The sequence below is a fragment of the Myotis lucifugus genome, unplaced genomic scaffold (genome assembly GCF_000147115.1).
Source record: "Myotis lucifugus unplaced genomic scaffold, Myoluc2.0 scaffold_7, whole genome shotgun sequence".
Classification (NCBI taxonomy): domain Eukaryota; kingdom Metazoa; phylum Chordata; class Mammalia; order Chiroptera; family Vespertilionidae; genus Myotis; species Myotis lucifugus.
This window is the reverse complement of record NW_005871055.1, coordinates 7,404,578-7,431,159: the sequence shown is the minus strand read 5'-3', so window position 1 is coordinate 7,431,159 and position 26,582 is coordinate 7,404,578. Positions and strand designations below refer to the sequence as shown.

General features: G+C 40.3%; 2 protein-coding genes across 6 annotated transcripts in view; one reads left to right on the top strand and one right to left on the bottom strand.

The window, feature by feature from the left end:
* Positions 1-12,692, bottom strand: part of CYSLTR2 (cysteinyl leukotriene receptor 2) — an 18,018-nt gene extending 5,326 nt beyond the window's left edge. The window contains exons 1-3 of one of the 5 annotated variants that reach the window (XM_023748503.1): positions 8,787-8,905; positions 4,370-4,446; positions 3,999-4,062 (exon numbers count right to left, since the gene is read on the bottom strand). In XM_023748503.1, coding sequence (XP_023604271.1) covers positions 3,999-4,062; positions 4,370-4,446; positions 8,787-8,821 — 176 coding nt within the window. In that variant the 5' untranslated portion in view covers positions 8,822-8,905. Of the gene's footprint in view, positions 1-3,998; positions 4,063-4,369; positions 4,447-8,786; positions 8,906-8,995; positions 9,094-10,197; positions 10,282-12,634 lie in introns of those variants that run through there. The other 4 variants (XR_002827515.1, XM_023748508.1, XM_023748509.1 and 1 more) reach the window with 4 other exon arrangements.
* A 12,447-nt stretch (positions 12,693-25,139) lies between these two features.
* LOC102436306 (solute carrier family 25 member 51-like) lies at positions 25,140-26,380 on the top strand. Its single transcript, XM_014449021.2, is given in 2 exon segments — positions 25,140-25,695; positions 25,698-26,380. Coding segments are annotated over 2 exon segments (891 nt in total). The 5' UTR covers positions 25,140-25,319; the 3' UTR covers positions 26,213-26,380.
* Positions 26,381-26,582: the final 202 nt, after the last annotated feature.

Below are 26,582 nucleotides of genomic sequence, written 5' to 3'. Positions count from 1 at the left end.
GTGCCCCACCCCCCAATCAGCCCTACCCTGAGGGTGACTGAGGGTGGCATCGCAACCTCCCAATCTGCCCTGCTCTGTGCATGACAGGGGGCGGCGCCCCAACTCCCCAATCAGCCCTGCTCTGAGCCTGACCAGGGGCTGCACCTAGGGATTGGGCCTGCCCTCTGCCACCCAGGAGCAGGCCTAAGTCAGCAGGTCGTTATCTCCCGAGGGGTCCCAGACTGCGAGAGGGCACAGGCCGGCCTGAGGGACCCCCCCTTCCCCCCCGAGTGCACAAATTTTTGTGCACCGGGCCTCTAGTGTTATTATAAAATATATCTGGAAGATAGTTTTGATAGACAAGAAAGAAAAACCTCTACCTGCCCACCCACCACTCCCCAATGGGCCAAATCAACAAGCAAGTGTTCAAATGTTTGGAGTCAGGAAGCTCTAAGCACTTTAGACTAAATTAGAATTTTTGAGCATCCATTACTTCATTTATAAAATGGAGATTGTATTAGTTTCCTAGGGCTGCCTTATCAAAGTACCACAAATTGGGTGGCTTAAAACAACAGAAATTTATTCTCTCACAGTTCTGGAGGCTAGAAGTCTGAAATCAAAGTGTCAGCAAGGCCATGCTTCCTTCTAAGTCTCTAGGGAGGAATCCTTTTTTGCTTCTTCTAGCTTCTGGTGTTACCAGAAATCTTTGTCATTCCTTGGCTTATAGATGCATCATTTTAATCTCTTGACTCTGTCACATAATGTTTTTCTTATGTCTTCCCATTATCTTCCCATTATGTATTTTGTGTCTCTGGGTCTTGTCCTCTTCTTAAAAGAATGCCAGTCATTGGGGTAGAGTTCATCTTAGTTTAGTATGATCTCATCTTTATTAATTAAATCTGCCAAGATCCTATCCTCTATAATAAAAGGCTAATATGCAAATTGTCCCCTCGACTGGGAGTTCAACCAGGGGGTGGGGCCAGCCAGCCAACCTCATGCATCCCCTCCCCGCCGGCCGGTCTGGCCCGATCGGCCCCGATTGGGGCAGGCAGGCTGGACCCCACCCATGTATGAATTTGTGCACCGGGCCTCTAGTTTCTCAATAAGGTCACAATCACAATTACCTGGGTTTAGGACTTGGACTTAACTTTTGGGGGGACATAATTCAACCACAACAGTGATATATAACATCTATTTCATAGAGTTGTTGTAAAGACTAAATGAGAAAGAGAGAGTGCAAGAGCACTTCACAGAGTGCATGGCACTGGTAAGTGTTCCATAGCTGCTTCACTCTCCTGAATAGTAAATGATCTAGCTACAACATCTGTCATTCCACTGACCACGAGAATGAGTTGATGACCTCAATTCTCACATTCATATAGGGTATAAAATGTAGATTTCTCGCCCTAGCCAGTTTGGCTCACCAGATAGAGCATCGGCCTGCAGACTGGAGGTTCCCAGGTTCGATTTCGGTCAAGGGTTGTGGGCTCGATCCCCAGTAGGGGGCATGCAGGAGGCAGCCAATCAATGATTCCCTCTCATCATTGATGTTTCTATCTCTCTCTCCCTCTTCCTTCCTCTCTGAAATCAATAAAAATATATTTTTTAAAAAAGCAGATTTCTCTTGGTGTTTGCTAGAAAAGCATACTCTACAAAAATACTGATTACTCTTAGATTATTCTGACATATTTATGATGAAAATCTCTCAAAAATCACTCCACTCCTTTACTCTGAGTCTCTGCCTACCAGGAATTTTCTGATAACCCATCTTCTTAGGCCTCTCTGGAAGAGTGAACTATGGATTGTGAACTAGAAAGTTCCAATAAAGGGAAAGTAGAATCCCCCATTATAAATACACAAATCAGAATTTTGCGTTAAAAATTTGTTCCATATGAGTTTGGTTTCTGTAAATTGATTTCTTGAGGCTTAGGAGTAGACTGACAACATGAAATTTCTCATGTACAGAGCTGAGGGTCATATCCTATTTCTGAAACGACCAAGGGCCTTAATGCTGATTGCACTGATGGTGGCTCTCTCCTTTTGATCTGTTTCAACAGCGAATCTGAGGTTTCTACTTGGGTTATAAGAAGAATGGTGAGGACATTAGCTGAATAAGAAGCACATATTCTAGAGCTCATGAGACAGAACAAGGCTGCTGATACAGTTCAGGGAGATAGCCATGAAGAGACTGGAAGTCTGGAAGCCTGACTTGAGAAAGGGAATACAACAAAATCAGAAGCTTGGAGATAGTGTTTTAACCAATTTCATAGAGAACTGAAGTTTCTATTGGTTGGCAGGACCAGGAAAGAAGGATTAAACCCCAAATCAGAAAGGACAGTGTTGCAATGCTAGAGTTTATACAGGCAGCAGGCACAAACCAAGTCTGTGAGGCAAACATGGATCTGGATTAGATGTCACAATTATGTGACAGCTCTGGATGGGCATAGCACTAGAGTCAGGGTTAACACACAGAGCTTAGGGGATAGGAGACAAGGCAAGGGAGTTGAGACTGGTATGTGACCAGCCAGATAAATTTTCATGGAAGTGCTCTATTACAAAAGGGCTTTTTTGAAAAGGATGGAGACCTGTCCCTATGGCCATATAGAACCTCTTTAATCTAAAGAGCCTGACCATAGAACCTGGATTGGGACAGAATCCTAAAGAAAACTAAGAGGCCAAGGAAAAGTCTGAATTAGTACAAATAGACTTGAAAGCAATCAAGTCCTTAAACTTTTTGACCATGAAGACCACCACTTCTCCCATCTCAAGACCAACAGGGCTTGTGTATTGTAATGAGAAGGCAGCCTGGGGTGTGGCAAACCTTTAGGGATGCTGTCAGCTACAGAAGCTGGGGGAAAGTCCCTTATCATAGGCAGAGCATGGGATCCAGCAGGCATGACCCACAGACAGGGTCATCAAAAAAGATGGTAACAGGTTGTCCACTAGGGAGTTGAGGGGTGTGGGGGATCAAAAACAGACTCTAGGGATTCCTTGAACAACTGGGGAGGAAGGAAGAATTCATGGGTAGGTCAGTGTGCAAGCAGCCAGACCCTTTACTGCCGAGCCACAATGCAAAGAGAGGACTTTAGACCTGAGAGGAGGCCTGGCCAGTGCAGGCTGGTCCTGAGTCTTGAAGAGCCCAAATGTTGGGCAAAGCCTTGGACACAGACACTCAGACCGCAGATGCTAAAACAGGGGTCCATTTCCCTGAATGAGGTAGAGACCAAACCTCAGGCACAAGAGCGATGCCCAATTTTAGAGTCAATGCACAAGATCAGATCAGATCATACCCAAGGGTTACGCTGAGTCCCAGAGTTGCCTCATTTCCTCTGCCTGAGGTGAGGATTGGTTCTGGGCTCCCTCAGGGGCTGCCGGAAAGTAGAAGTGGTGGATAACTGCCAAACTGCCAAGGTTGCAGGGAGAAAATAACTACAGAGTCTGCTTTGAATACAAAAGCCTCTTAACCCATGTGAAGCTAAAAAAGGAAACTATACAAACACCCTTCCTAGAAGCTTTCTTTAGCTAACAGCACAGGCTAAAAGCAGGGCTAACTCAACCAAACTTCCATTTAGTTCAACACTTCCTCTTGAGAAACCGCTGAAACATTGTGATGGTTCCTTCCTGCCAACACAAAATATATTTGACTACACTACACTGCAACCTTTCACTAGATTGTATTTAAAAAGAAAGAAGAAAGAAAGAAAGAAAGAAAGAAAGAAAGAAAGAAAGAAAGAAAGAAAGAAAGAAAGAAAGAAAGGAAGGAAGGAAGGAAGGAAGGAAGGAAGGAAGGAAGGAAGGAAGGAAGGAAGGAAGGAAGAAAGAAAGGAAGAAAGAAAGAAAGAAAGGAAGAAGAAAGAAAAAAATCACCTGCTAGATGTGGCTGTAAAAACCAGCCAGACCAATTAAGTATGTGATAGAAAGCTGAGAAATATATGAACAGGTAAATTCAAGGGATATTTGGAAATAAATCAAGAGCATAATTTCTATTGCCTTAGAGAGAGAAGAGAGAGTGTGCATACCTTTCTGTACTGACAGTGGTCTCGGGACAAAGAAAGAATGAAGGCTTTGTCTCCTGCAGCTCTACTGGTAATAAAACAACAAAGAAGAAACAGTGAGAATCAGCAGCAGATGGAGGTGCCATACTTCAGCTAAGGATAAATCCAAATGTGCTGCTGGGCCAGTTGAAATCTGAGGAGGGTGAATAGCTTGCATTGATGCTGACTGTTTTCATGATCATCGCAAAGCTGCAACTGTCCTGAACCTCACAGATGTTATTTTCCTTTTTACTTAGAAAAAAATATATTTTTGATGCATTGACAGGAGAACTTGTCGCAGAGTCCTCCCTCACCGTCAGCACTGACTGGGACTGAGAACCCACAGATGTGCTCACCTTCAGTTCTCAGATCTGGGCTTGTGATCTGCACTCTGAACCTCAAGACTGAGGCAGACACACTAACATGGACATACCTAGAAGAGCAGCAAGCAATGTGCAATTAGTCAACCAGCTGCCGTGACATTGTGGTAAACTGCTAAAGAACAGATAATGTTCTGGAGAATCAAGGTTGGTGCAGCGTGCATCATCTTTACAAGGCATATTAGTGGTGGCATTTTGTGCAGAGCAGTCCCTACGTAAAGGGCAGAAGCACCTCATTGGAAGGAGAACTGGTAGACCTGCCATGCCAGCAGCTTCCCTGATTGCTACTAGGTGATGTTCTGAGTCCTCTGTTTGGCCACTGTTTCTGGGCCTTTGAACTCCCACAAGGAAAATTCTTCTAGTAAAATTGACATCAGGGTCCTTGTCTGTCTGACCTCATCAGCCACCCCTACTATCCCTTACTGCAAGTCCCCCAGCTTTGGCCAAACCTGCCTAAGGACTCTGGGAAAGCATGCTTCCTCTATCAGCCCACCTCCACCTCCACCCCCACCTTCACTTCCACCTCAAGCCACAAATGCTTGTGTATTTAACAAGGAGCTATAGCCAACCTGTACTGCATTTACTCTGTGGTAGGCACTCTGTGAAGATCTTTTGTATATTAACTCAAGTAACCAGGATGGGTGAGTTCTTGGGCAATTATAGACAGAGGTAGCTGAGGACCATGGTGGGGCTCCAGTGGGGGGTCCACAGTCAGGTGAAGATGAACTGATAGTGGGCTGAGCAGTCAGGAAATGGAAAACCGTAAGTCCTCAGGGCCACGGAAGTCAGGGAAGGAGCGGAGGTCCAAAGGCAAGACATGAAGATCAGATGAGAAAAGAGAGGAGAATCAGCTGCTGAGCAGTAACAAATGACCTTAGCCTACTTATGTATAATTCAGGGTCTCTGTGGTGGTGGGGATGGGGCAGGGCAGCTATTGCTGGGCATTAAGAAGAGGAAGATGAGATAGAAATGACAACAGTGTGTCCAGTGATTTAGGACGTTAGGCATAAAAGGACAAGGAAATAAAGAAATTTGAATAGGTCTCGAAGTTAGAGGAAAGTAGCATTTGATTGACCACCTGCTTTGCATAGTGAATACATTCTTTCATTTACAACTCAAAATAATCCTAAGGGACTATCCTTACCAGCCTCCTTTTCAAGGTGAAGAAGCCAACCCTTAGAGTAATGGTTATACAGCTAGAAAGTGAGTGGGTGGGAAGTCAAACTAGGTATGCTGGGCTTCAAGTACAGAGCACATTCTACTCTAGTGTGATTCAGGAGTGTGGAGTTTGAAGAGACAGGAGGAGAAATGAACAGAAGAAGAAAATGAAGGCACTTGGAGGAGATGGGCTGAGAGTAAGAATCACGGTGTCTCCAGAGAAAAGAAGACTGCATCTTCCCTGGCTGACTCAAACTTTTCCTCCAGCAAGAAACCCTTTGCAGGGCGTGAGAGTGACCTCTCCTCTCACTGTGGTCACTTTATCAACTACTGCAACTTTATCAGTTTCCTGTCCCTGGGCTTCCACAGTCCCTCCCCCCACTGTCTAAGCAATGCTAACCTTCTTATTGCTAAGTTCTTTGATACTTTTATCCCCACTAACTACTCCCCCCTTAAATCAGACTTTCTCTTGGTCTCCTGGACATTGCGTTCTTGAATCATCTCTTATTGTTTGGCCAGTCTTTCCTTCCAGGCTGCTGTTCTCTTTGCCTGTCCCCTAATTGTTGATGTTTTCCAAGGTTCTGTCCTTGATCCTCTTTCCTTCTCTGTTCTCATGCCCTTGCAAAAACTCATCAACTTCTCTGGCTTCAGTTACCATCAAGGCCCCTAAATTAATCAGGCTCCCTCAGCTCTTCCTCCCCACCTCTGGATTGCAAGAAACAGTTCCATTGCATGTTTCATAAATGCTTCAAATTCAAAATGCCCCAAGTTTTCTTCCAAACTGCAGCTCTCATTTCTTTGTAAAGGCTTCCAGACTTAGCTCCCTGAAGTTGTGCAGAGAAGATACAACCCTCTGGATTGGAAGATTCTACATGTTTGTACCTCAAAATCCCAGAGGCCCCAGATTGCTGAACTAATATGCCTCCCTCCCCCAAACAGGGAAGTATCATTGAGTGTCTAGTTCTTGAAATCCAAGACTGCTAGCTCAGTCCTTAGTTGAAATAGGCACCAAATGTCATGGTAGAAACATAAAGCTTTGTTGACCTTTCTGGCCTCCTGGGAACAGTCTCATGCTTTAAGAATTGTTGCAAAAGGATAAAGTGAATGTAGTTCTTGGAGATCAAAATAGAAATGTAGACAAAAAGAACTGAGATCACAACATCTTTTGAGTAAGGAACCGAGCTAGTGTCCAGGCTTCCAGAATTAATGGGGGCAGGACAGTGAACCACACAGTTCTCCATTTCTATGGAGTCAGCAGCTTGGATCATTCTGCTGCTCCAATTGTCTTCCATGCTATCTCCCTTAAAGTTCCTCAAAATGCCCCGAAGTGCATCACCAAGCTAACGCCCCTTTGCCTTCCCAATATCATTTGTTTCCCCAGGTCTCATAACTGTAAAATCAACACCTTGGGCCCATTAGTAAAAGGGATATTTGGAGAACTGCTAAAAGCCAGTAGGTGTTTAATAGTTATGGCTCTGGAAGTTTCCTGAGAAGGGAATTCTTTAGTCCACTTTCTCTGTCCTGCAGAGCTTCTCTTCAACAATTCTGGGGCCCAGAGAGACTTCTTAGCCAGACCCCTGGGGCCTGATTATTCACCCTGCAGGATGACTGCCATTTCCCCTCTTGGGTCTCTGCAGAGTTTTACTGGCTAATATTTGTCCTCTGGTTAGGACTCCACATTTGGATGTTGTAAAGCTCATAAAGCCCTGTCCTCCCAGTACCCAAACAAATAGTGTCTGACTTGCCCTGGAGCTTAGCAGACAGAAAATGTGCCGTGTTGCCCACGGTGTTACCACGGGATCCTAAAGTAACCTGAAGCCCCTAAGAGACAGTCTTTGGAAGCTGTCTGTTTTCCATGGGGGAAGGCCTGCATGAGATCTTGCAGCCAGGGTGGGAAGGTGTTCACAAGCAATTGTCACAACAGGCAGAGAATCCCTGTGGGAGACCCAGTGCACTGAGCAGTGTCTCCCTTGTAATGGCCTAACCTAATTGGCTTCTTTTATAAGCAAACTTTCCAACACCGCGCCCCCTCCCCTCACACACACACTCCTTCACCATCTCTCCTCAGATTTCTCAGGAATTCACCAGGATGGAGCCAGCGGGAAGAGGGATGTTGGTGATTTGTTGGTGTCTGTGGCCTGCCTCCTGACTAAATTCCAAAATGCTCAGTGAAAGTTCAGAACTCCCTACAATAACTTCTGAATTTCATTAACCTGATTTCCTATTTTAGTTCTAAAGACAAGATATGCCCTATGATATTGTTTTCTAACTAGAACATTTTCTTGAAATCATTGTAGTTGTCAACTTTTCAGTGATTTCTCCCAGCTGCCCTTCCATAGGCGCCCTTCAACTTGCATCTGCCTCCCTCTTTTTCTAGCACCGTCCCTGACTCCTGAGAACCCATGGGAGCCACCTGAGCCTTTGTGCCTGGACTCTGCTGAAGGCTGCTAGGCCTTCTTGAAATATTGCCCAGTTTGGGGGTAGGACTGGACATACAGCGCACATCAGCTATGACCTTCTTCCACTCAAAGGAGAACTTTGCTTAGACCACAGAACATGTGGTAAAATGACATCCACCATCACAAACAGACATGGACAGATGGAAGGAGAGGCACTCCAGAAGATGTGTATTGTCAGAGCTGCCATTAGGTCAAAGAGCTGCATGTGTAAAAAGTAACAATTTAGAAAGTTCTGGTGTGGCCAAACTGCCAGATCCTTTAAGCATCAGTGTTGGACTGATGGTTTAGCAATAGTTGTCTTTTTTCTATCCTTCTCTGACAAAATTTCCCTCTCTGCTTGCTTGTTTGGTTATTTGCACATTCTCCTCTGACGTCCCTTACTTGAGAATTTCCCTGTGCAAAAAGATGCCAACAGATTATACACATAATAGGGAATAATTAGCCCCTAAAATTGGAGTTTTTACACAATTTGGTTCTTTTTATGTTATTTTGAGGGGACAAATGCTCCCAGAGAACAACTTATCCCCAGGGACATAGCAGGAGCTGAAGGTTGGCATCTGAGCACATGAAGGCTCTCTCTGCCTCCATGAGGGAGATAAATGGCACTGCCTCTGACATCCCTTCCCACCTCTGTCTTTGCTAAATCCCCTTGTTTCATTCTCTAATATTTCCCAAAAGCTACCTTACTCCCATGTTCATCCTAACAATTAACACTCAGCCACCACAATAAACAAATGCATATTCAAAAACAAAACATTCAAAAAGAAAACATTTACCATATAAGGAGAGCTCCTTGAAGATATGACTTCATTTTTTAAGCATTATTTTGATTGTGCTGTCTTCTCTCTGACTGTCATAACTTTCCTCAGCTCTTCTTTGTTAATAGGACGTATGAGCCTATAATGCTGATTATGAATTTAATGTTATAAAACTATCTCAACCAATTTTTGTCATTTTTCTAGTGCACTTTATTAGTGCAACTTACCTTATTAAGGAAGATTAGAGGTATCTATTACTAACCCAATTTCTGATCTAAGTAAGGCTGCAGAATCATTTGCATTTGAATCTTGATTCCCAAGTCTCCTAATTTCAAAGACAGAAGAAGAAAGGTAGTAGATCAGCAGGTATTATCTCAGAGGCCAAACTCCTTCCAATAATTCCTAGGGATTGTGTCAGCAAAAGGAAATCCCCCCCCCCAATCAAAGTGACTAAATGACATGACTCAGGGGCTCCCAAAAGCCCACTAATTCAAATGAAAACCTCCTCTCTTTCCCTTCCCTCCTACCTAGGCATTAAATTCATTTATTAGAGCAAAAGAATTATTTACAAAGGTAGCTTGTTAAACATCATATGTTTCCTAGAATGATATAGAGGTATTGTGATATCACGAAAACCCAACAGGGTCCAAATCCTGGCTCTTGCTAACAGTGTGAGCATTAGCAAGTACTCATCCTCTTGTTGTTACTGAGAGACCCAGAGGAGGCAACACAGGTGAAAGCCTCCTACATAGCTGCACCAAGCCTGGCACATCATGTACATCCAATACATTATCATTCCTGTTGCAACCCTATGTTGTCCAGGAAAGAAATGCCTAAGAACTTTTTAGAATTCTGGGTATAAAATACATGTAAAGATAGTAAGAAACAAGCAGCTAAGGAGAGAATGTTTCCATATGTCTGGAAAACTTGAAAAACAGAGAATTAATTGCCTGGGAAAAGCCCCCAGGCAGCTGCCAGTAGCCTGGGATCAGTGGGCATCTGAAACTATAGAGGAGAGGGCAAGGAACAAAGCAAACTGCCAGCTTTCTCCTCCCCCAGACCATCCTGCTGCCCAGTATCTCCTGCGAGGCAGACCTGGCATCACTATCCACCTGTCTCCGTGAGGTCCTTCTGTCGCAGGGGCCAGCTTAGGGCTTTCCTAGTCCGGGTGTGGTCTCACCCCTGGACGACAGAGAACACAGTCTGTCACGCCCAGCTTCTACTCATTTTCTACGTGGTGGCCAGAGTGACCTCTCCAAAATGAATATCTGACTACTTACTCTTCTGCTAACAAGGAAAGCCTCCTTCAAACATCGCAGAGAATTTATAAGGAAACAAAGTTATTGTTTTTTGTTGTTGTTTTTTTTGTTTGTCCCCCCCCCCAAAGTTATTGTTAAGGTAAACTCAAAATAAAAAGAAATCAACTTACCTTAAGGAATCTATGATGCCTCCAAGTACTCTGTAGACAATTGTGCTTTCTGTACTAGAGGTGCAAATGAGGCAAAAGGCATCTCTATAGTTTCACAGGATGACACTTACATGACACATATTTTTTTCTCATTATAAAAATCCTTTTTATAATGTACAGTACATTATAATGTACAATAGCCGTGGACTGGGTCCTTTTCAATTCTCCCAGCGTAAGTAATCTTTAAACTTCCAGAAACAAATAGGCTTTTCTCCTCCCTCCTCCCTTCCTCTCCTTCTCTCCACCCTTTTCCTCTTCCTGTCCCTCCCTAGCCTGTGTTCCCCTCCCCTGTCCTCCCCCTCTCCTGTCTTCCTTCTATTCTTCCTCAGACCTGCTTCCTCTCTTCTTTGAAACTTCTCCTTAAAACACTGAAGACACAAAAAGCTTCCGTGCCTGGCCCTGGCTTTTCCTAAAGACCCTTCCAACTTTGGGATTCTTTGGCTCCAACTGCTCAGACTACATTACTTCCTTTGTCAAAAGGGTGAACCCATACTCTCACCAAGTTATCATTCCAATAGGAGAAGTTTTCCTGTAAATATTGTCAAAGATGATACTATTTTCTCCATGGGTCAATTAATATAAAGAGATTAATAGGTTCAGCAGAGATAAACATATGCTGTTAACTAAAGTCCACATTTATTCATGAATTAATTTATTTACACTTTCCCATTTATTCTTAAGGGAGCCATGTACTGGGTTTTCTGCAAGAACTCCAGCCTTGGGCATTCTTTGTCTGGTAAAAGGATGAGACCCTGATGAAAGTAACTACAATACAAAGAAGGCAGTGGGTAATATCACAGAGACAGTGCTGCGTTTTCTCACGGGGCTCTGATAAGGCTTTATAGCAAAGCTGAATAACCCAGGCAAATGCTTGCCTTTCTCTGCGTTATCCAGCTTGGACACTGCATTTATCCAGCGCTCATTGGATAATTGCACTAGCTGAGCCCCTGTTAGACTTTCGTCTTCCAGGCTTAGTCTTGGGGAACTAGCACACCTCAGATGTCTGGTGTGCAAGATAAACTAAAGAAGCAGAAGTTCCTGAGCCTGGAATGAATACACACGAGATTTTTTTAAATGTCCAAGATGATCCTGACACACACCAATGGAGTCACATTGCAAAAGTATAGCAGCTTTCTTCCAGATCAGGAGCTACTTAGATGATAGGGGTACACCTTAGGATGCCAGGTGGGTAGGGAGGCAGAATATTAACAGATCCTAGGCTAAATTTGGATACATTTAGAACATTCTGGAGTCTCAATGTCTCTAACTTTTAACCACTATATCTTGGAAGCAAATCAATTTCTTTAAAACATTAGTAAATTGAAACTCTCAAGAAGATTCTCATCTCTACAGTTTATGTGACTGAGGTGAATGACAGAAATTTCTAGAAGTCTTATATTTCCCGCAAAGTACTCTTGCATTATTAATACAGTGTTAAAAGGGAGATTTAGATGGCTTGCCTGAAATTGTACCTTTCTTTCCCTTGATTTTGTATTACTCCCAGGTATGTGTCAGAGATAGGAAAATATTTCAAATTACTTAGGTCAGTTGTTATTGTGTTGGCCATTAGAACAACTTGGGAACATTTAGGAAAAAAGAAAAGTAAGAAACTACTATAAGATGACTGCCTTACCTTCAAAAGTTAAATTTCCCCTTTTCTAGGGGTAATTTTCTAATCTCCTCAGGATCAGCTAGAGTAGGATGTGCAGCTAGAGTAGAAAACCACTGATTGAGACCCCAAAGGGGTAATAAACAGGTTATAAACATATGCTCTCACATTCACTTTCCCTGTCATTGTGCCTCTGAGTAATAGCAATGAAATCTACAATCTCAAATTCAACCTCCTCCCCCCTCCCTCCAAAAATAAGACCCTGAATGGAAAAATACATCTTACATAATAAAATGACCCATTTATGAAAAATAGGAAAGATGCCATATAGCCCAAAATGAAGGTACAGTAAAGTACAATAAATCCTTTTAATGTAATATTGTCCAGCAATCTTAAATTGTGACTGTCAAGAATTTATGGCCATGTGAAAAAATAAATATAAATATATCTATACCATCTGAACACAACTACGAAAACCAAACTAAAGTTATACACAGAAGCACACAAAAGAAAAAGAATGTAAAATTAATACACCACACACACACACACACACACACACACACACACACACACACACACATCAATGGAGGCTATTTCATCTGTGGAATTTGCTTCCTTACACTTTTTTGTACTTTCTTAATATTGTCTAAACTACGTATATGGTAAGAAACAATTTTATAGTCAAACAAAAGTAACTTATTTTTCAAAAATAATTCTTCTGACTATGTCTAAAGTGACAAGCAAGGTATAAGTCTTAACAATGAACAAAACAAAGGTAAAAATGCTCACCTGAGGTTTCTTTCTTTCAAGTGACTTAGCGTTCGTCTCTTCTGTCTCTCCTGCTTTCCTCCTCCAAGTAATTCAGCTTGCTCATTTAAAAGAAAAGTGAAACTGTGAGTTATACTTTATGAACAGTGTTAGCCAATAGCAAGAGAATAAGGAACTTTCAGTCTGTGGGCCATCTGTCCTTCATAGAAACTAGGTATGGGTGTTGGCGCTGGCTTCCTTCTCAAAAAGGAGAAAGATTTCCGGTTAGGAACTACATCTAAAAGAAGAAACCTAGATGAGCTCTGACTCTCTAAGGACTATTTTTATCAGCATCTTTTACAACAGATCAAGGGGATGTGATGGACTGGAGTCAGTGGTTTTAAATGGCTTTTAGTTCTCCTAACTGGTTTTAGTTTCCATGACAACAGTAACATCAATATTTTAGCCTTAAGTATACAGCACTTTAGATCTGTTTAGAGCACTTCCCATCACCCACTTGCTTTATCAACTTACTTGCCCTCAGGCAAACACCTTACCCAATCTGCTGAAAAATGCTTCATGGAAGGCTACCAAAGACTGCTTCATTGCTCATGTCAAAGGTTCTTTCTTTCTTCATCTTCATCTTCCTTCCCCTAGTGCAGTGGTTCTCAACCTTCCTAATGCCGCGACCCTTTAATACAGTTCCCCATGTTGTGGTGACCCCCAATTTCATTGTTACAAATTGAACATAATTAAAGCATAGCGATTAATCACAAAAACAATATGTAATTATATATGTGTTTTCCGATTGTCTTAGGCGACCCCTGTGAAAGGGTCGTTCGACTCCAAAGGGGTCGCGACCCACAGGTTGAGAACCGCTGCCCTAGTGGTTATACAATGAATCAATGCCACTTTCTTAAAAGTTTTACTCCTTATTTCTCTCATTCTGGTTCTTTTACTACCCCATGGATTGCTTCTTCTTTGCCTCCTTTTCTGATGCGTCTTCTTCCACACCTTTTCTACAAATGAGCTTTCCCCAAAAGTCTGTTTTCTGACTGTATTCTTTTATCTATGTCTACATTACCTACATATGGCCAAATTTAATATGTCCAATACAGAGCTTATCTCTTCCCCCCTCAAGCATACCTTCCTCCATCAAAACAATACAATCAAATGTCACCACAATTATTTACCCATTACTCAGTTTATAAACCAAGAAGTCATCTTTAACTTCTCTCATTCTCTCACAGCCAGCATTCAAGCCAAACAATTTCATTTGCTCTACCTGAAAAATATTTCCCAGATCCAACCAGTACTTACCTCCCTATTCTCATTAAAAATCCTCATAATTTCTAGGGTAGAATGTAGTAACATTAATCAAGAAATAAAAGGCACCCAAATTGGAAAGAAAGAAGTAAAATATGTCTGTTTGCAAATGACATACTATTATGTAGAAAACCCTAAAGATTACACACACACACACACACACACACACACACACCGTTAGAACTAATAAATGAATTCAGCAAAGTTGCAGAATATAAAATCAACACATAAAACTCAGTTTCATTTCTATACACTATCAATTATGATAACATTGAAAAGAATAAAATATTTAAGAATTAACTATAGAGAGAGAAGATGGTGGCCAAATAGGCAGACCTTTCTTGCACCTCCTGCCAGGGCCAGACTGGAAATACAACTAAATTGGGGAACATTCACCCAGAATTACCAAGTGAGGTCCAACTGAGAAGAGACTTATATTAAAGAAGGACAGAAAACACTTGGAGACTACACCTGCTCAACAGCTTGCACGACGTGGTTGGGGATGAGCCTCACAGTCAGCCAGGCTGAGAGGAGACTCCTCCAATGAATGGGACAATGACATTCATGACCCTATTAGAATAGGAGAGCCCAAGTAACTCACACAAGGGACATCTGTAGAGCAACCAGCTCACAATATCTAAGAGACTGCACCACTGGGTCCCACAAAACACTTACAACATAAGCCACCCCACAAAGACTGGGATAGCTATTTGATCTGATACATAGAAACAAATACAAAGGGATAGTAAAAATGGGGGGCCAAGAAACAACCCCCAAGTGAAAGAAAAGGAGTAAACTCTAGAAAGAGCTAAATGAAATAGAGGCAAACAATTTATCAGATATAGAGTTCAAAGTAATGGTTATAAGGGTGCTCAAAGAATTTAGTGACAATTTCAAGAAACTTAGTGGGAATTATAACAGCATGAAACAAGAAATAAAAACCATAAATAAGAATCAGTCGGAAATGAAGAATAACATATCTGACATCAAGAATACACTGGAAGAAATCAAAAGTAGATTAAATGAGGCAGGAGATTGAATCAGTGACTTGGAAGACAAGGTAGAAAAAAACATGCAATTAGAGCAGCAAAGAGAAAAAAGAATTAAAAAGCAGGAGAATAGTTTAAGGGAACTTTGGGACAATATGAAACGTAACAAAGTCCACATGCCATAAGGAGAAGAAAGTGAACAAGGAATAGAGAACTTGTTTAAACAAATAATGAGAGACAACTTCCCTAACCTGGTGAAGAAAAAAGTCACACAAGCTCAGGAAGCACAGGGAGTTCCATTCAAGATGAATCTAAAGAGACCCACTCCAAGACACAATCAAAAGAGCAAACATTAAAGAATATTAAAGGCAGTAAGAAAGAGACAGATAGTTACCTACAAGGGAGTACCCATTAGAATGTCAGCTGATTTCTCAGCAGAAAGAATTCATGCCAGAAAGGATTGATATGAAGTATTCAAAGTAATGAAAAACAAGGACCTGAAGCCAAGACTTCTCTATCCAGCAAAGCTATCATTTAAAATTGAAGAGGAAATAAAAAGCTTCCAAGACACAAAAAGGCTAAAGGAGTACATTATTAACAAACCAGCATTTCAGGAAATGTGAAAGGGTGTGCTTAAAGAAGAAGAAATTAAGAGTGACGAACATAGGTATAAAGAAAAAAATGCTAGTAAATAAGTACCTATCAATAAAAATATAAATTGATTAAATGCTCCAATCAAAAGACATATAGTAGCCCTAACCAGTTTGGCTCAGTAGATAGAGCGTCGCCCTGTGGACTGAAGGGTGCCAGGTTCGATTCTGGGCAAGGGCATGTACCTTGATTGCAGGCACATCCCCAGTAGGGGGTGTTCAGGAGACAGCTGATCGATGTTTCTAACTCTCTATCCCTCTCCCTTCCTCTCTGTAAAAAATCAATAAAATATATTTAAAATAAAAAAAAAACATATAGTAGCTGAATGGATAAGAAAACATGCCATATATCTGTTGTCTCCCAACTCAGAACAAAAGATTCACGCAGACTGAAAGTGAAGGTATGGAAAAAAATTTCCATACAAAGGAAAATGAAAAAATAAAGCAAGGGTAGTAATACTTATATGTGATAAAGTAGACTTAAAAGCAAAGGACATAACAAAGAGACAAAAAGGCAACTAGATAATACTAAAGGGATCGATACAGCAAGAGGATATAACCTGGTAAACACATATGCACCCAATATAGGAGAACCTAAATATATTTTAAAAAGCTCTTGAAGAAATTTTAGGGAGAGATTGACAGGAATACAATCATAGTAGGGGACTTTAACACCCAGTGACATCACTGGATAGACCTTCCAGAAAAAAATTAACAAGGAAATAGAGACCTTAAATAGTACACTAGATCAGATGGATCTAATGGACATTTACATAACATTCCACCCCAAAGCTGCAGAATATACATTCTTCTCAAGTGTACATGGAACACTCTCAAAGATAAGCCACATGTTTTTTGTTTTTTGGTGTTTTTTAAAAATATATTTTATTGATTTTTTTACAGAGAGGAAGGGAGAGGGATAGAGAGTTAGAAACATCGATGAGAGAGAAACATTGATCAGCTGCCTCCTGCACACCTCCTACTGGGGATGTGCCCACAGCCAAGGTACATGCCCTTGACCAGAATCAAACCCAGGACCTTTCAGTACACAGGCTGACACTCTATCTACTGAGCCAAACCAGTTAGGGCAAGCCACATGTTAAGACACAAAATAAGTCTTTATAAGTTCAAGAGGATTGAAATTATATCAAGCATCTTCTCAAATCACAAAGGAATGACTCAGAAATCAATCACAATAAAAAAACTCAAAAACATTCAAACACATGGAGGCTAAATAGTATGTTATTAAACAATTAATGAGTTACCAATGAACTAAAGAAAGAAATAAAAAACTTCCTGGATACAAATGAAAATGATCATGCAAAAAAACAAAATCTATGGGACACAGCAAAAGCAATCCTGAGAGGGAAGCATTATAGGCCTATGTCAAGAAATAAGAAAAAGCTTTAATAAATTATCTAACACTACAACAGCAACAAAAATTAGAAAGAGAACAACAAGAAAAGCCCAGAGTAGGTAGAAAGAAGGAAATAATAACCATCACAGAGGAAATAAATGACATAGAGATTTAAAAAATGATACAAAAGATCAATAAAACCAAGAATTGGTCCTTTGAAAAGATAAACAAGATTGATGAACCTGTAGCCAGACTCATCAAGAGACAAAGAGAGAGGACCCAAACAAATAGAATCAAAAGAGGTGAAGTAACAACTGACACTACAGAAATACATTGGATTGTAAAAAAATATTATGAACAATATACGCCAACAAGCTGAACAACCTGGATGAAACAGACAAAAATCCTAGAAAATAAAATCTTCCAAAACTCAATCAGAAAGAATCAGAACACCTGAATAGGCCAAAAACAACCGATAAAATTGAACCAGTAATCAAAAAACTCACAGCAAACAAAAGTTGTGGTCTGGGTGGCTTCACAGGGGTGTTTTACCAAATACTCACAAAAGAACTCACACCTATTCTCTCAAAGTATTCCAAAAACTCCAAGAGGAAGGAAACACTTCCAAGCTCTTTCAACATGGCCAGAATTACCATAATTCCAAAACCAAATAAAGACAGTACAAAAACAGAGAATTATAGACCAATATCCCTAATGAACATAGATGCTAAAATCTTTAATAAAATATTAGAAAATCAGATCCAGCAATATATTAAAAAGATCCTACACTATGACCAAGTGGGATTTATTCCAGGGATGCTAGGTTGTTACAATATTTTCAAATCAATAAATGTGATATATCACATAAACAAATTGAAAGACAAAAATCACATGCTCATATAAATAGATGCAGAAAAAGCATTAGACAAAATCCATGACCCATTTTTGATAAAAACTCTCAGCAAAGTGGGAATGGAGGAATCATACTTCAACATAATAAAAACATACAGCCAACATCATATTCAATGGGCAAAAACTAAAAGCATTCCCCACAAGAACACGAACAAGAACAAGAACAAGAACAAGAACATGACAGAGATGTCCACTTTCACCACTCTTATTCAACATAGTACTGGAAGTCTTAGCTTCAGTGATCAGACAAGAAGAAAACATAAAAGGCAAACAAATTGGAAAGGAAGAAGTAAAACTGTAATTATTCACAGATGACATAATATTGTAAATAGAAAACCCTAAAGACTCCACCAAAAAATGACTAGATTTCATAAATAAATTCAGCAGGATACAAAATACCCAGAAATATATGGCATTTTTCTACACCATAATGTCTCAGAAAAAAAAACTTTAAAAAATCCCATTTACCATTGCAATAAAAAAATTAAGATACTTAGGAATAAACTAACCAAGGAGGTAAAAGACCTGTACTCAGACACTAGAGGACAATGAAAAATGAGGTAGAAAAATATATAAACAAGTGGAGCTATATGTCATTTTCATGGATTTGTAGAATTTACATCATTAAAATGTCCATATTATCTAAAGCAATCTATAGATTAAATGCAACCCCTATTAAAACACTAATGGCATATTTCACAGAACCAATACTCCAGAAATTCATGTGGAACCAAAGAAGACCCCAAATAGCCACAGAAATCTTGAGAAAGATTAACAAAATTGGAGTGATCACAGTACTAGATATCAATTATACTACAAAGACACTGTACTGAAAACAGCCTGGTACTGGCACAAAAACAGGCATATAGATCAATGGAAGAGAACATAGAAACCAGAAATCAACCCAAGCCATTATGCTCAATTAATATTTGACAATGGAGTAAAGACAGTCTCTTAAATAAATAGTGTTGGGAAGATTAGTCAAGTACATGCAAAAAAAACAAAAAACAATGAAACTAGACCACCAACTTACACCATATACAAGAATAAACTCAAAGTGGATAAAGACATAAATGTAAATCATGAAACCATAAAAATCCTAGAAGAAAACATAGGCAGCAAAATACCAGACATCTCACAGAGGAGAATTTTCACCAATGCATCACCTAAGATAAGAGAAACAAAGTTAAAAATAAACAAATGGGACTACATCAAACTAAAAATCTTCTGCACAGCAAAAGAAACCATCCTCAAAATGCAAAGAGAACCCAAGCATGGGAGAACATATTTTCCAATGATATATCTGATAAAGGGTTAATTTCCAAAATATAAGTACTCATACAACTCAACAAAAGGAAGACAAACAACCCAATTAAAATATGGGTAGAGGAACTGAATAGACACTTCTACAAAGAGAACATACAGAAGGCCAAGAGACATATGAAAAAATACTCAACGCCACTAATTATCAGAGAGATGCAAATTAATATGACAATGAAGTACCACCTAACACCTGCCAGAATGGCTACCATCAATGAATCAATAAATAACAAGTGCTGGTGAGGATATGAAAAAAAAAGGAACCCTAGTACATTGTTGGTGGGAATGCAGACTGGTAAAACCACTATGAAAAACAGTGTGGAATTTCCTAAAAAAATTAAAAATGGAACTGCCATTTGACCCAGTGATCCCACTTCTAGGAATATATCCTAAGAAGCCTGAAACACCAATCAGAAAAAAAATATGAACCCTTAAATTCATAGCAGCATTATTTACAATATCTATGATCTGGAAACAACCCAAGTGCCCATCAGTAGATAAATAGATGAAAATGCTGTGATATATTTACCCAATGGAATACTATGCAGCTGTAAAAAAGAAGGATCTCTTACCTTTGAGACAGCATGGAGGGATCTGGAAAGTATTATACTAAGTAAAATAAGCCAGTCAGAGAAAGACAAGTATCACATGACCTCACTTACATGTGGAATCTAATGAACACAATAAACTAAACAAAATAGATTTAAAGACAATGAAGCATGCAACAGACTGACATATTTCAGAAGGGGTGGGGGGGAGAAATTAACCAAAGAACTTATATGCATACTAGAGGCCCAGTGCATGAATTCATGCACGGGTGTATCTGACTAGCCCGCCCTGATCAGGAGTTCAACTGGGAGTTCGATGAGAAAGTGAGGCCTGGGGGGGGGGGGGGCACGGGAGGTCTGCTGGCCAGCCCTGCCCCCTGGTCGAACTCCCAGTTGAACTCCTGGTCGAATTACCGGTTGAGGGGACAATTTGCATATTAGCCTTTTATTATATAGCGTATGCATAATGCATGAACACAGACAATAGTGCAGTTAAGGCTTGGGGAGGGGGTGGGAGCAGGGTGAAGGGGTCAATGAGGGGGGAAGGGACATCTGTAATACTTTCAACAATAAAGATAAATTTTAAAAAAGAATTAACTATGGAGGTGAAATACTTTACCCTGACAACTACAAAATATCACTGAAATTAAAGAAGACATAAATAAAAGAAAAAACATCTCATGTTCATGGGGTGGAAGACTTAATATTATTAATATAGCAATATTACCTAAACTGATATGCAGATTCAGCACAATCCCCATTAAAATGCCAACGATTATTTTTCTGAAATAGAATAATACATCTTAAAATTCATATGGAATGTTAAGGGACCCCAAAAAAACCAAAATAACCTTGAAAATGAAGAACAATGTAGAAGGACTGATACTTCCTGATTTCAAAACTTACAATAAAACTCTTGTAATCAAAACAGTGTAGTCTTGTTTTAAAGACAGTTATAAAGCCTAATGGAGTAGAATAGACAGCTCCAAAACAAACCTTCACATATATGGTCAAATGATTTTTGACAAGGGTACTAAGACCACTTATGGGAAAAGGTAGTGTTTTCAACAAATGGTTCTGGGAAAACTGGATATCTACATGCAAAGGAATGAAGTTGGACTCTTGAGTTAATATACAAAAATTAACTGGTTCTGGGAAAACTGGATATCTACATGCAAAGGAATGAAGTTGGACTCTTGAGTTAATATACAAAAATTAACTCAAGATATAAGAGCTAAAACTATAAGGAGCTAAAGCTGTTCAGAAGAAAATAGAGAAAAAACTTCATGGAGTTGGCAGTGATTTCTTAAATATGACACCAAAGGCATAGTTTTTAAAAGAAAAAATAGACAAATTAGACTTCTTCAAAATTAAAAAGTTTTGTGTATCAAAAGACACTACCAACAGAGTAAAAAGGCAGTCCACAGAATGGGAAGAAATATTTGTAAATCGTATATCTAATAAGGGATTAATATCTAGAAGAAAAATAAAACTCCTACAACTCAACAATGACTAAAACAAACAACCCAATATAAAAATGGGCAAAGGACTTGAATAGACATTCCTCCAAAGAAAATATACAAATGGCCAGTAAGATACTCAACATCATTAATCATGAGGGAAGTGCAAATCAAAACCACAATGAGACACAACTTCATACCCATTAGGATGGCTATTATAAAAACAACACCAAAAAACAACAAACACAAGTGTTGTCAAGAATGTGGAAAAATTGAATCCGTGTGCATTGTTGTTAGGAATGTAAAATGTTATAGCCACTATGGAAAACAGTATGGTGGTTTCTCAAAAAACTAAAAATAGGATTACCATATGATCTAACAATTCCACTTCTGAGTACAGAAGAACCTCAGTTCTAGAATTTAATTGGCTCCAGAAGGCTGTTCAAGAAGCAATTTGTTTGAAAACCGAATCATTTTTCCCCATTAAAAATAATGTAAATTGAATTAATCTTTTCCTAACCCCCAAATGATTCTCCATTTTAACCTTTCTTATATTCATTACATGTCTAAGGTACTGATTAATCTATAAGTAGACACTTCTTTTCTTAAATTTATTGAACCACCCCCTACCAGCCTTAAACGAATCACTTTTAGCATTCCTTCCAGGGATGTCTTTCAGGTCAGTATGCAGCATCTTTGCTTATTCATATATCACTGCCTCCAAAATGGCTGTCACTGGCTAACTGCTTTCTGTTTATCAAAATCAACAACAGTTTTTCTACCTCTTCAATTGCCTATGATTCTTGTTTCTTCCACACCCTTAGCAACATTAGTGCTCTTTATGGCTCCTTTATGCTTGAAAATTGTGCTAATCAAGATTGCTCCAGTAACAAAAGCATTTTCTCCTTTGTTGCCTGAGGACGCTCTTTGTAATGCTGTGGTATCATCATGAAAGGTTGTCAGGTAGAAAACCAAAGTTTGATTAGACAACTGAGACATTTTTTCTGTGAATGACTTGGTCGAGAACCAAATTGTTCAAGATGGGAGACGTTCAGGAAATGAGGTTTGACTGTATATACTCAAAGAATTGAAAGCAGGATCTTGAAGAGATATTTGTACACTCATGTTTATAGTAGCATTATTCACAACAGACTAAAGGTGGAAGCAAACCAAGTGTCCATTGATTGATGAATAGATAAACATACCACAGAATGTTATTTAGAATAAAAAAGAAGGAAATTTTGATATATGCTAAAACAGGGATGATCCTTGAAGACATTTTAAGAGAAATAAGCCATTCACAAAAATACTGTATGATTGTACTTATATAAGGTACCTAGAGTAGTCGAATTTATAGAGACAGAAAGTAGAGGGTGTTACCAGGGGCTGAAGAGAGGGGGAAATCAGAAATTATTATTTATTTATTTATTTATTTATTTACTTAATAATTAAATCTTTATTGTTCAGATTATTACATTTGTTCCTCTTTTTTCCCCCCATAACTCCCCTCCTCCCAGTTCCCACCCCACCCTCCGCCCTCACTCCCCACCCACTGTCCTCATCCATAGGTGCATGATTTTTGTCCAGTCTCTTCCCGCATTTCCCACACCCCTTCCCCGCCCAAGCATAGTCAGTCCATTCCCTTTCTATGTCCCTGATTCATTATAATCACCAGTTCATTCTGTTCATCAGATTATTTATTCACTTGATTCTTAGATTCACTTGTTGATAGATGCGTATTTGTTGTTCATAATTTGTATCTTTACCTTTTTCTTCTTCTTCCTCTTCTTAAAGGATACCTTTCAGCATTTCATATAATACTGGTTTGGTGGTGATGAACTCCGTTAGCTTTTCCTTATCTGTGAAGCTCTTTATCTGACCTTCAATTCTGAATGATAGCTTTGCTGGATAAAGTACTCTTGGTTGTAGGTTCTTGGTATTCATCACTTTGAATATTTCTTGCCACTCCCTTCTGGCCTGCAAAGTTTCTGTTGAGAAATCAGCTGACAGTCGTATGGGTATTCCCTTGTAGGTAACTGAGTTTCTTTCTCTTGCTGCTGTTAAGATTCTCTCTTTGTCTTTTGCTCTTGGCATTTTAATTACGATGTGTCTTGGTGTGGTCCTCTTTGGATTCCTTTTGTTTGGGGTTCTCTGCGCTTCCTGGACTTGTAAATCTATTTCTTTCACCAAGTAGGGGAAGTTTTCTGCCATTATTTCTTCAAATAGGTCTTCAATATCTTGCTCTCTCTCATTTTCTGGCACCCTTATTATTCTGATGTTGGTACACTTGTAGCTGTCCCAGAGGCTCCTTACACTATCTTCACACTTTCGGATTCTTTTTTCATTTTGCTTTTCCGGTTGGGTGTTTTTTGCTTCCTCGCATTTCAAATCTTTGACTTGATTCTTGCGCTCCTCTGGTCTGCTGTTGGGAGTCTGTATAATATTCTTTATTTCAGTCAGTGTATGCTTACTTTCTAGTTGGTCCTTTATCACACCATCGAGGGTCTCATTAGATTTCCTGTACATCTCATCAAGTTTATCGACAGCCTCTAGAAGCCTCTTGAGAGACCTCAAAAGTGTGGTTTTGAATTCTATATCCAGTAGCCTGCTTTCCTCCGGTTCTGTCCTTTGTGGCCTGTTTCTTTGTCTTGGCATTTTTTTATGCTTCGCTGTGTCGATAGAGTGGCTTTCCGTGTTAAGTGTCCCAATTACCTGAGGTAGACACTCTTGGTGCACCCCCTTGTGGTCTCTGTGAGCAGTCTTGTAGTCAAGCCTTGATTGTTGTAGGTAATTACTACTTGACCTCCAGGCCAACTGGCTGTGAGAATCAGCTGTGTTTGCAGTGGGAGAACTTCTGTCCTCTAGGGAGGTGCTAATCTAGCCTTTGCCTGAGGCTATCCGGCAAATGGCTCTGTGCAGGGCTTGGGCGGGGCGGGTCCCACAGGATCAACAGGGCGGAGGAGGGAGCAGTTATGGCTGCTCTCAGTCCGTCCCCAGGGGCTCTGCCTCTCTGTTCCAGCAACCGCTGCAAACCTCGGACGGACCGAAGCCAGACAGTCCCGCTTCTCCCGTTTGAGTCTGGGTCCCTAGAGACTCGCCCAGATCTGGAGCTCAGAGTCTGAGGCTCCCTCCTGATTGAAAACGACAACCGCGCCCTCAGCCACCAGCCCGCGCCACGCGCACTCCGCACCTTAGTATTTTACTTCAGCACTGCGCCTCCTCTGATTCTCGGTTCCTCCTAGTTGTAGAACTTCCACTCAGCCAGACTTCCTGTGGTTCTGGATGATGTCCGTTCCATCTTTTAGTTGTATTTTTGAAGTGGTTGTTCGAGGCAGCAAACTCCGGCGTTAACCTATGCCGCCATCTTGGTTTCTCCTCAGAAATTATTATTTAATAATAGTTTCAGTCTTGTGAGATGAAAAAGTTCTGGAGGTGGTGATGGTTACACAACAATGTGAATGTACTTAATGCCACTGAACTGTACACTTAAAAAGGGTTAAAATGGTTAATTTTATATTGTGTATATTCTACTACAATTTTTAAAAATAAAATAATTTTAAAAAATAAATTGGAAGTAAAAAAAATATGCTGTAGTAACATCCTACCTAATTGCCTTCTTATTTCCACCCTTGCTGCTCTATAGTCAATCTTATAAGAAGTAAATCAGCCTGCCCAGTGTGGCTCAGTGGTTGAGCATTAACCTGTGAACCAGGAGGTCATGGTTCGGTTCCTGGTCAGGGCACATGACTGGGTTGCCGGGCTAGATCCCCAGGAAGGGGCAGCCGATCCTTGATGTTGCTATCTCTCTCCTTCTCCCTGCCTTTCTCTGAAATAAATAAAAACATATTTGGGGAAAAGAGAAGTAAATCAGAATGTGTCATTCCCCTACTTGGTACTCTGCAATGAGTTCCCAACATACTTTAAAAATAAATCCTTATTCTGGGCTTGCCGATCCGGCGGCCGGGGCTACTGGGCTGGAGCCGGGCGCCCGCAGCGATGGGAAATCCAGTTATCAAAATGACTCCAGAAAAGAGAACCTAACATCCATTAACAATGGGAAATATTGAAAACGTTATCAAAAAGCTACTATTCCTCAAAACACCAGGCCCAGATGGTGTCACAGGTTAAAAAAAATCCTTCATGAAGAAGACAGATCTTAAGCCACATGATGGATTCAGAAGCTCATAAAAAGAGGTCGCCAATCATAACATCTTCAAAACAAGATAAATCACCTCATATTATAGATGTTGGTGAAAGGAAACATTATTTGTGTGGCTGCTGTGCAGCTTTCAGCAACGTAGCGATCACATTCCCCATTCAGAAGGACCTCTTTCGGCAACAACTGTATGGAATCAAAACCAGGGATGCAGTGCTTCAGTTGAGGAGGGATGGATTTCGAAACTTGTATCGCGGAATTATTCCCCCATTAGTGCAGAAGACAACTACACTGGCACTTATGTTTGGTCTGCATGAGGATTTATCTTGCCTTCTCCGTAAGCATATCAGTACCCCAGATTTTGCAACCCATAGCATGGCAGCAATATTTCAGGGACAACAGAAGCAATTTTCACTCCATTGGAAAGAGTTCAGACACTGCTTCAAGACCACAAGCATCATGATAAATTTACAAACACTTACCAGGCTTTCAAGGCACTGAAATGCCATGGAATTGGAGCGTATTATCGAGGCTTGATGCCTGTTCTTTTCCATAATGGGTTCAGCAATGTCCTGTTTTTTGGCCTTCGGGGTCCCATTAAGGAGCACCTGCCTACTGCAACAACTTACAGTGCTCATTTGGTCAATGATTTTATCTGTGGAGGTCTATTGGGTGCCATGTTGGGAATCTTGTTTTTTCCAATTAATGTTGTAAAAACTCGCATGCAGTCTCAGATTGGTGGGGAATTTCAGTCTTTCCCCGAGGTTTTCAAAATAATCTGGTTAGAACGAGACAGGAAACTGACAAATCTTTTCAGAGGTGCCCATCTAAATTACCACCAGTCCCTCATCTCTTGGGGCATAATCAATGCAACTTATGAATTCCTGTTAAAGATTACATGAAAGAAATAATTAAGTGCCATTTACCAACTGACTAGACCTTTAAAGAATAATGTAGTTTGGCCTCGTTCCTAATTGGCCAATATAAGTTGTTGTCGTAAGTTCAGGGCACAATGAATTATGGCAAAGCTATTTTCCTTAAGCACCAACAAATGCAGAATAAAAGGTTTCAATAGAAAAATTTAAGGGTTTTTTTTTTAATTTTTTTTATTGATTTCAGAGAGAGGAAGGGAGAGAGAAACATCAGTGATGAGTAAGAGTCATTGGTTGGCTGCCTCCCGAATATCCACTACTGGGGATCGAGCCCGCAACCTGGGCTTGGGCTCTGACCCAGTATCGATGCTTCACCACTAAACCACAACGGCCGGGCTGT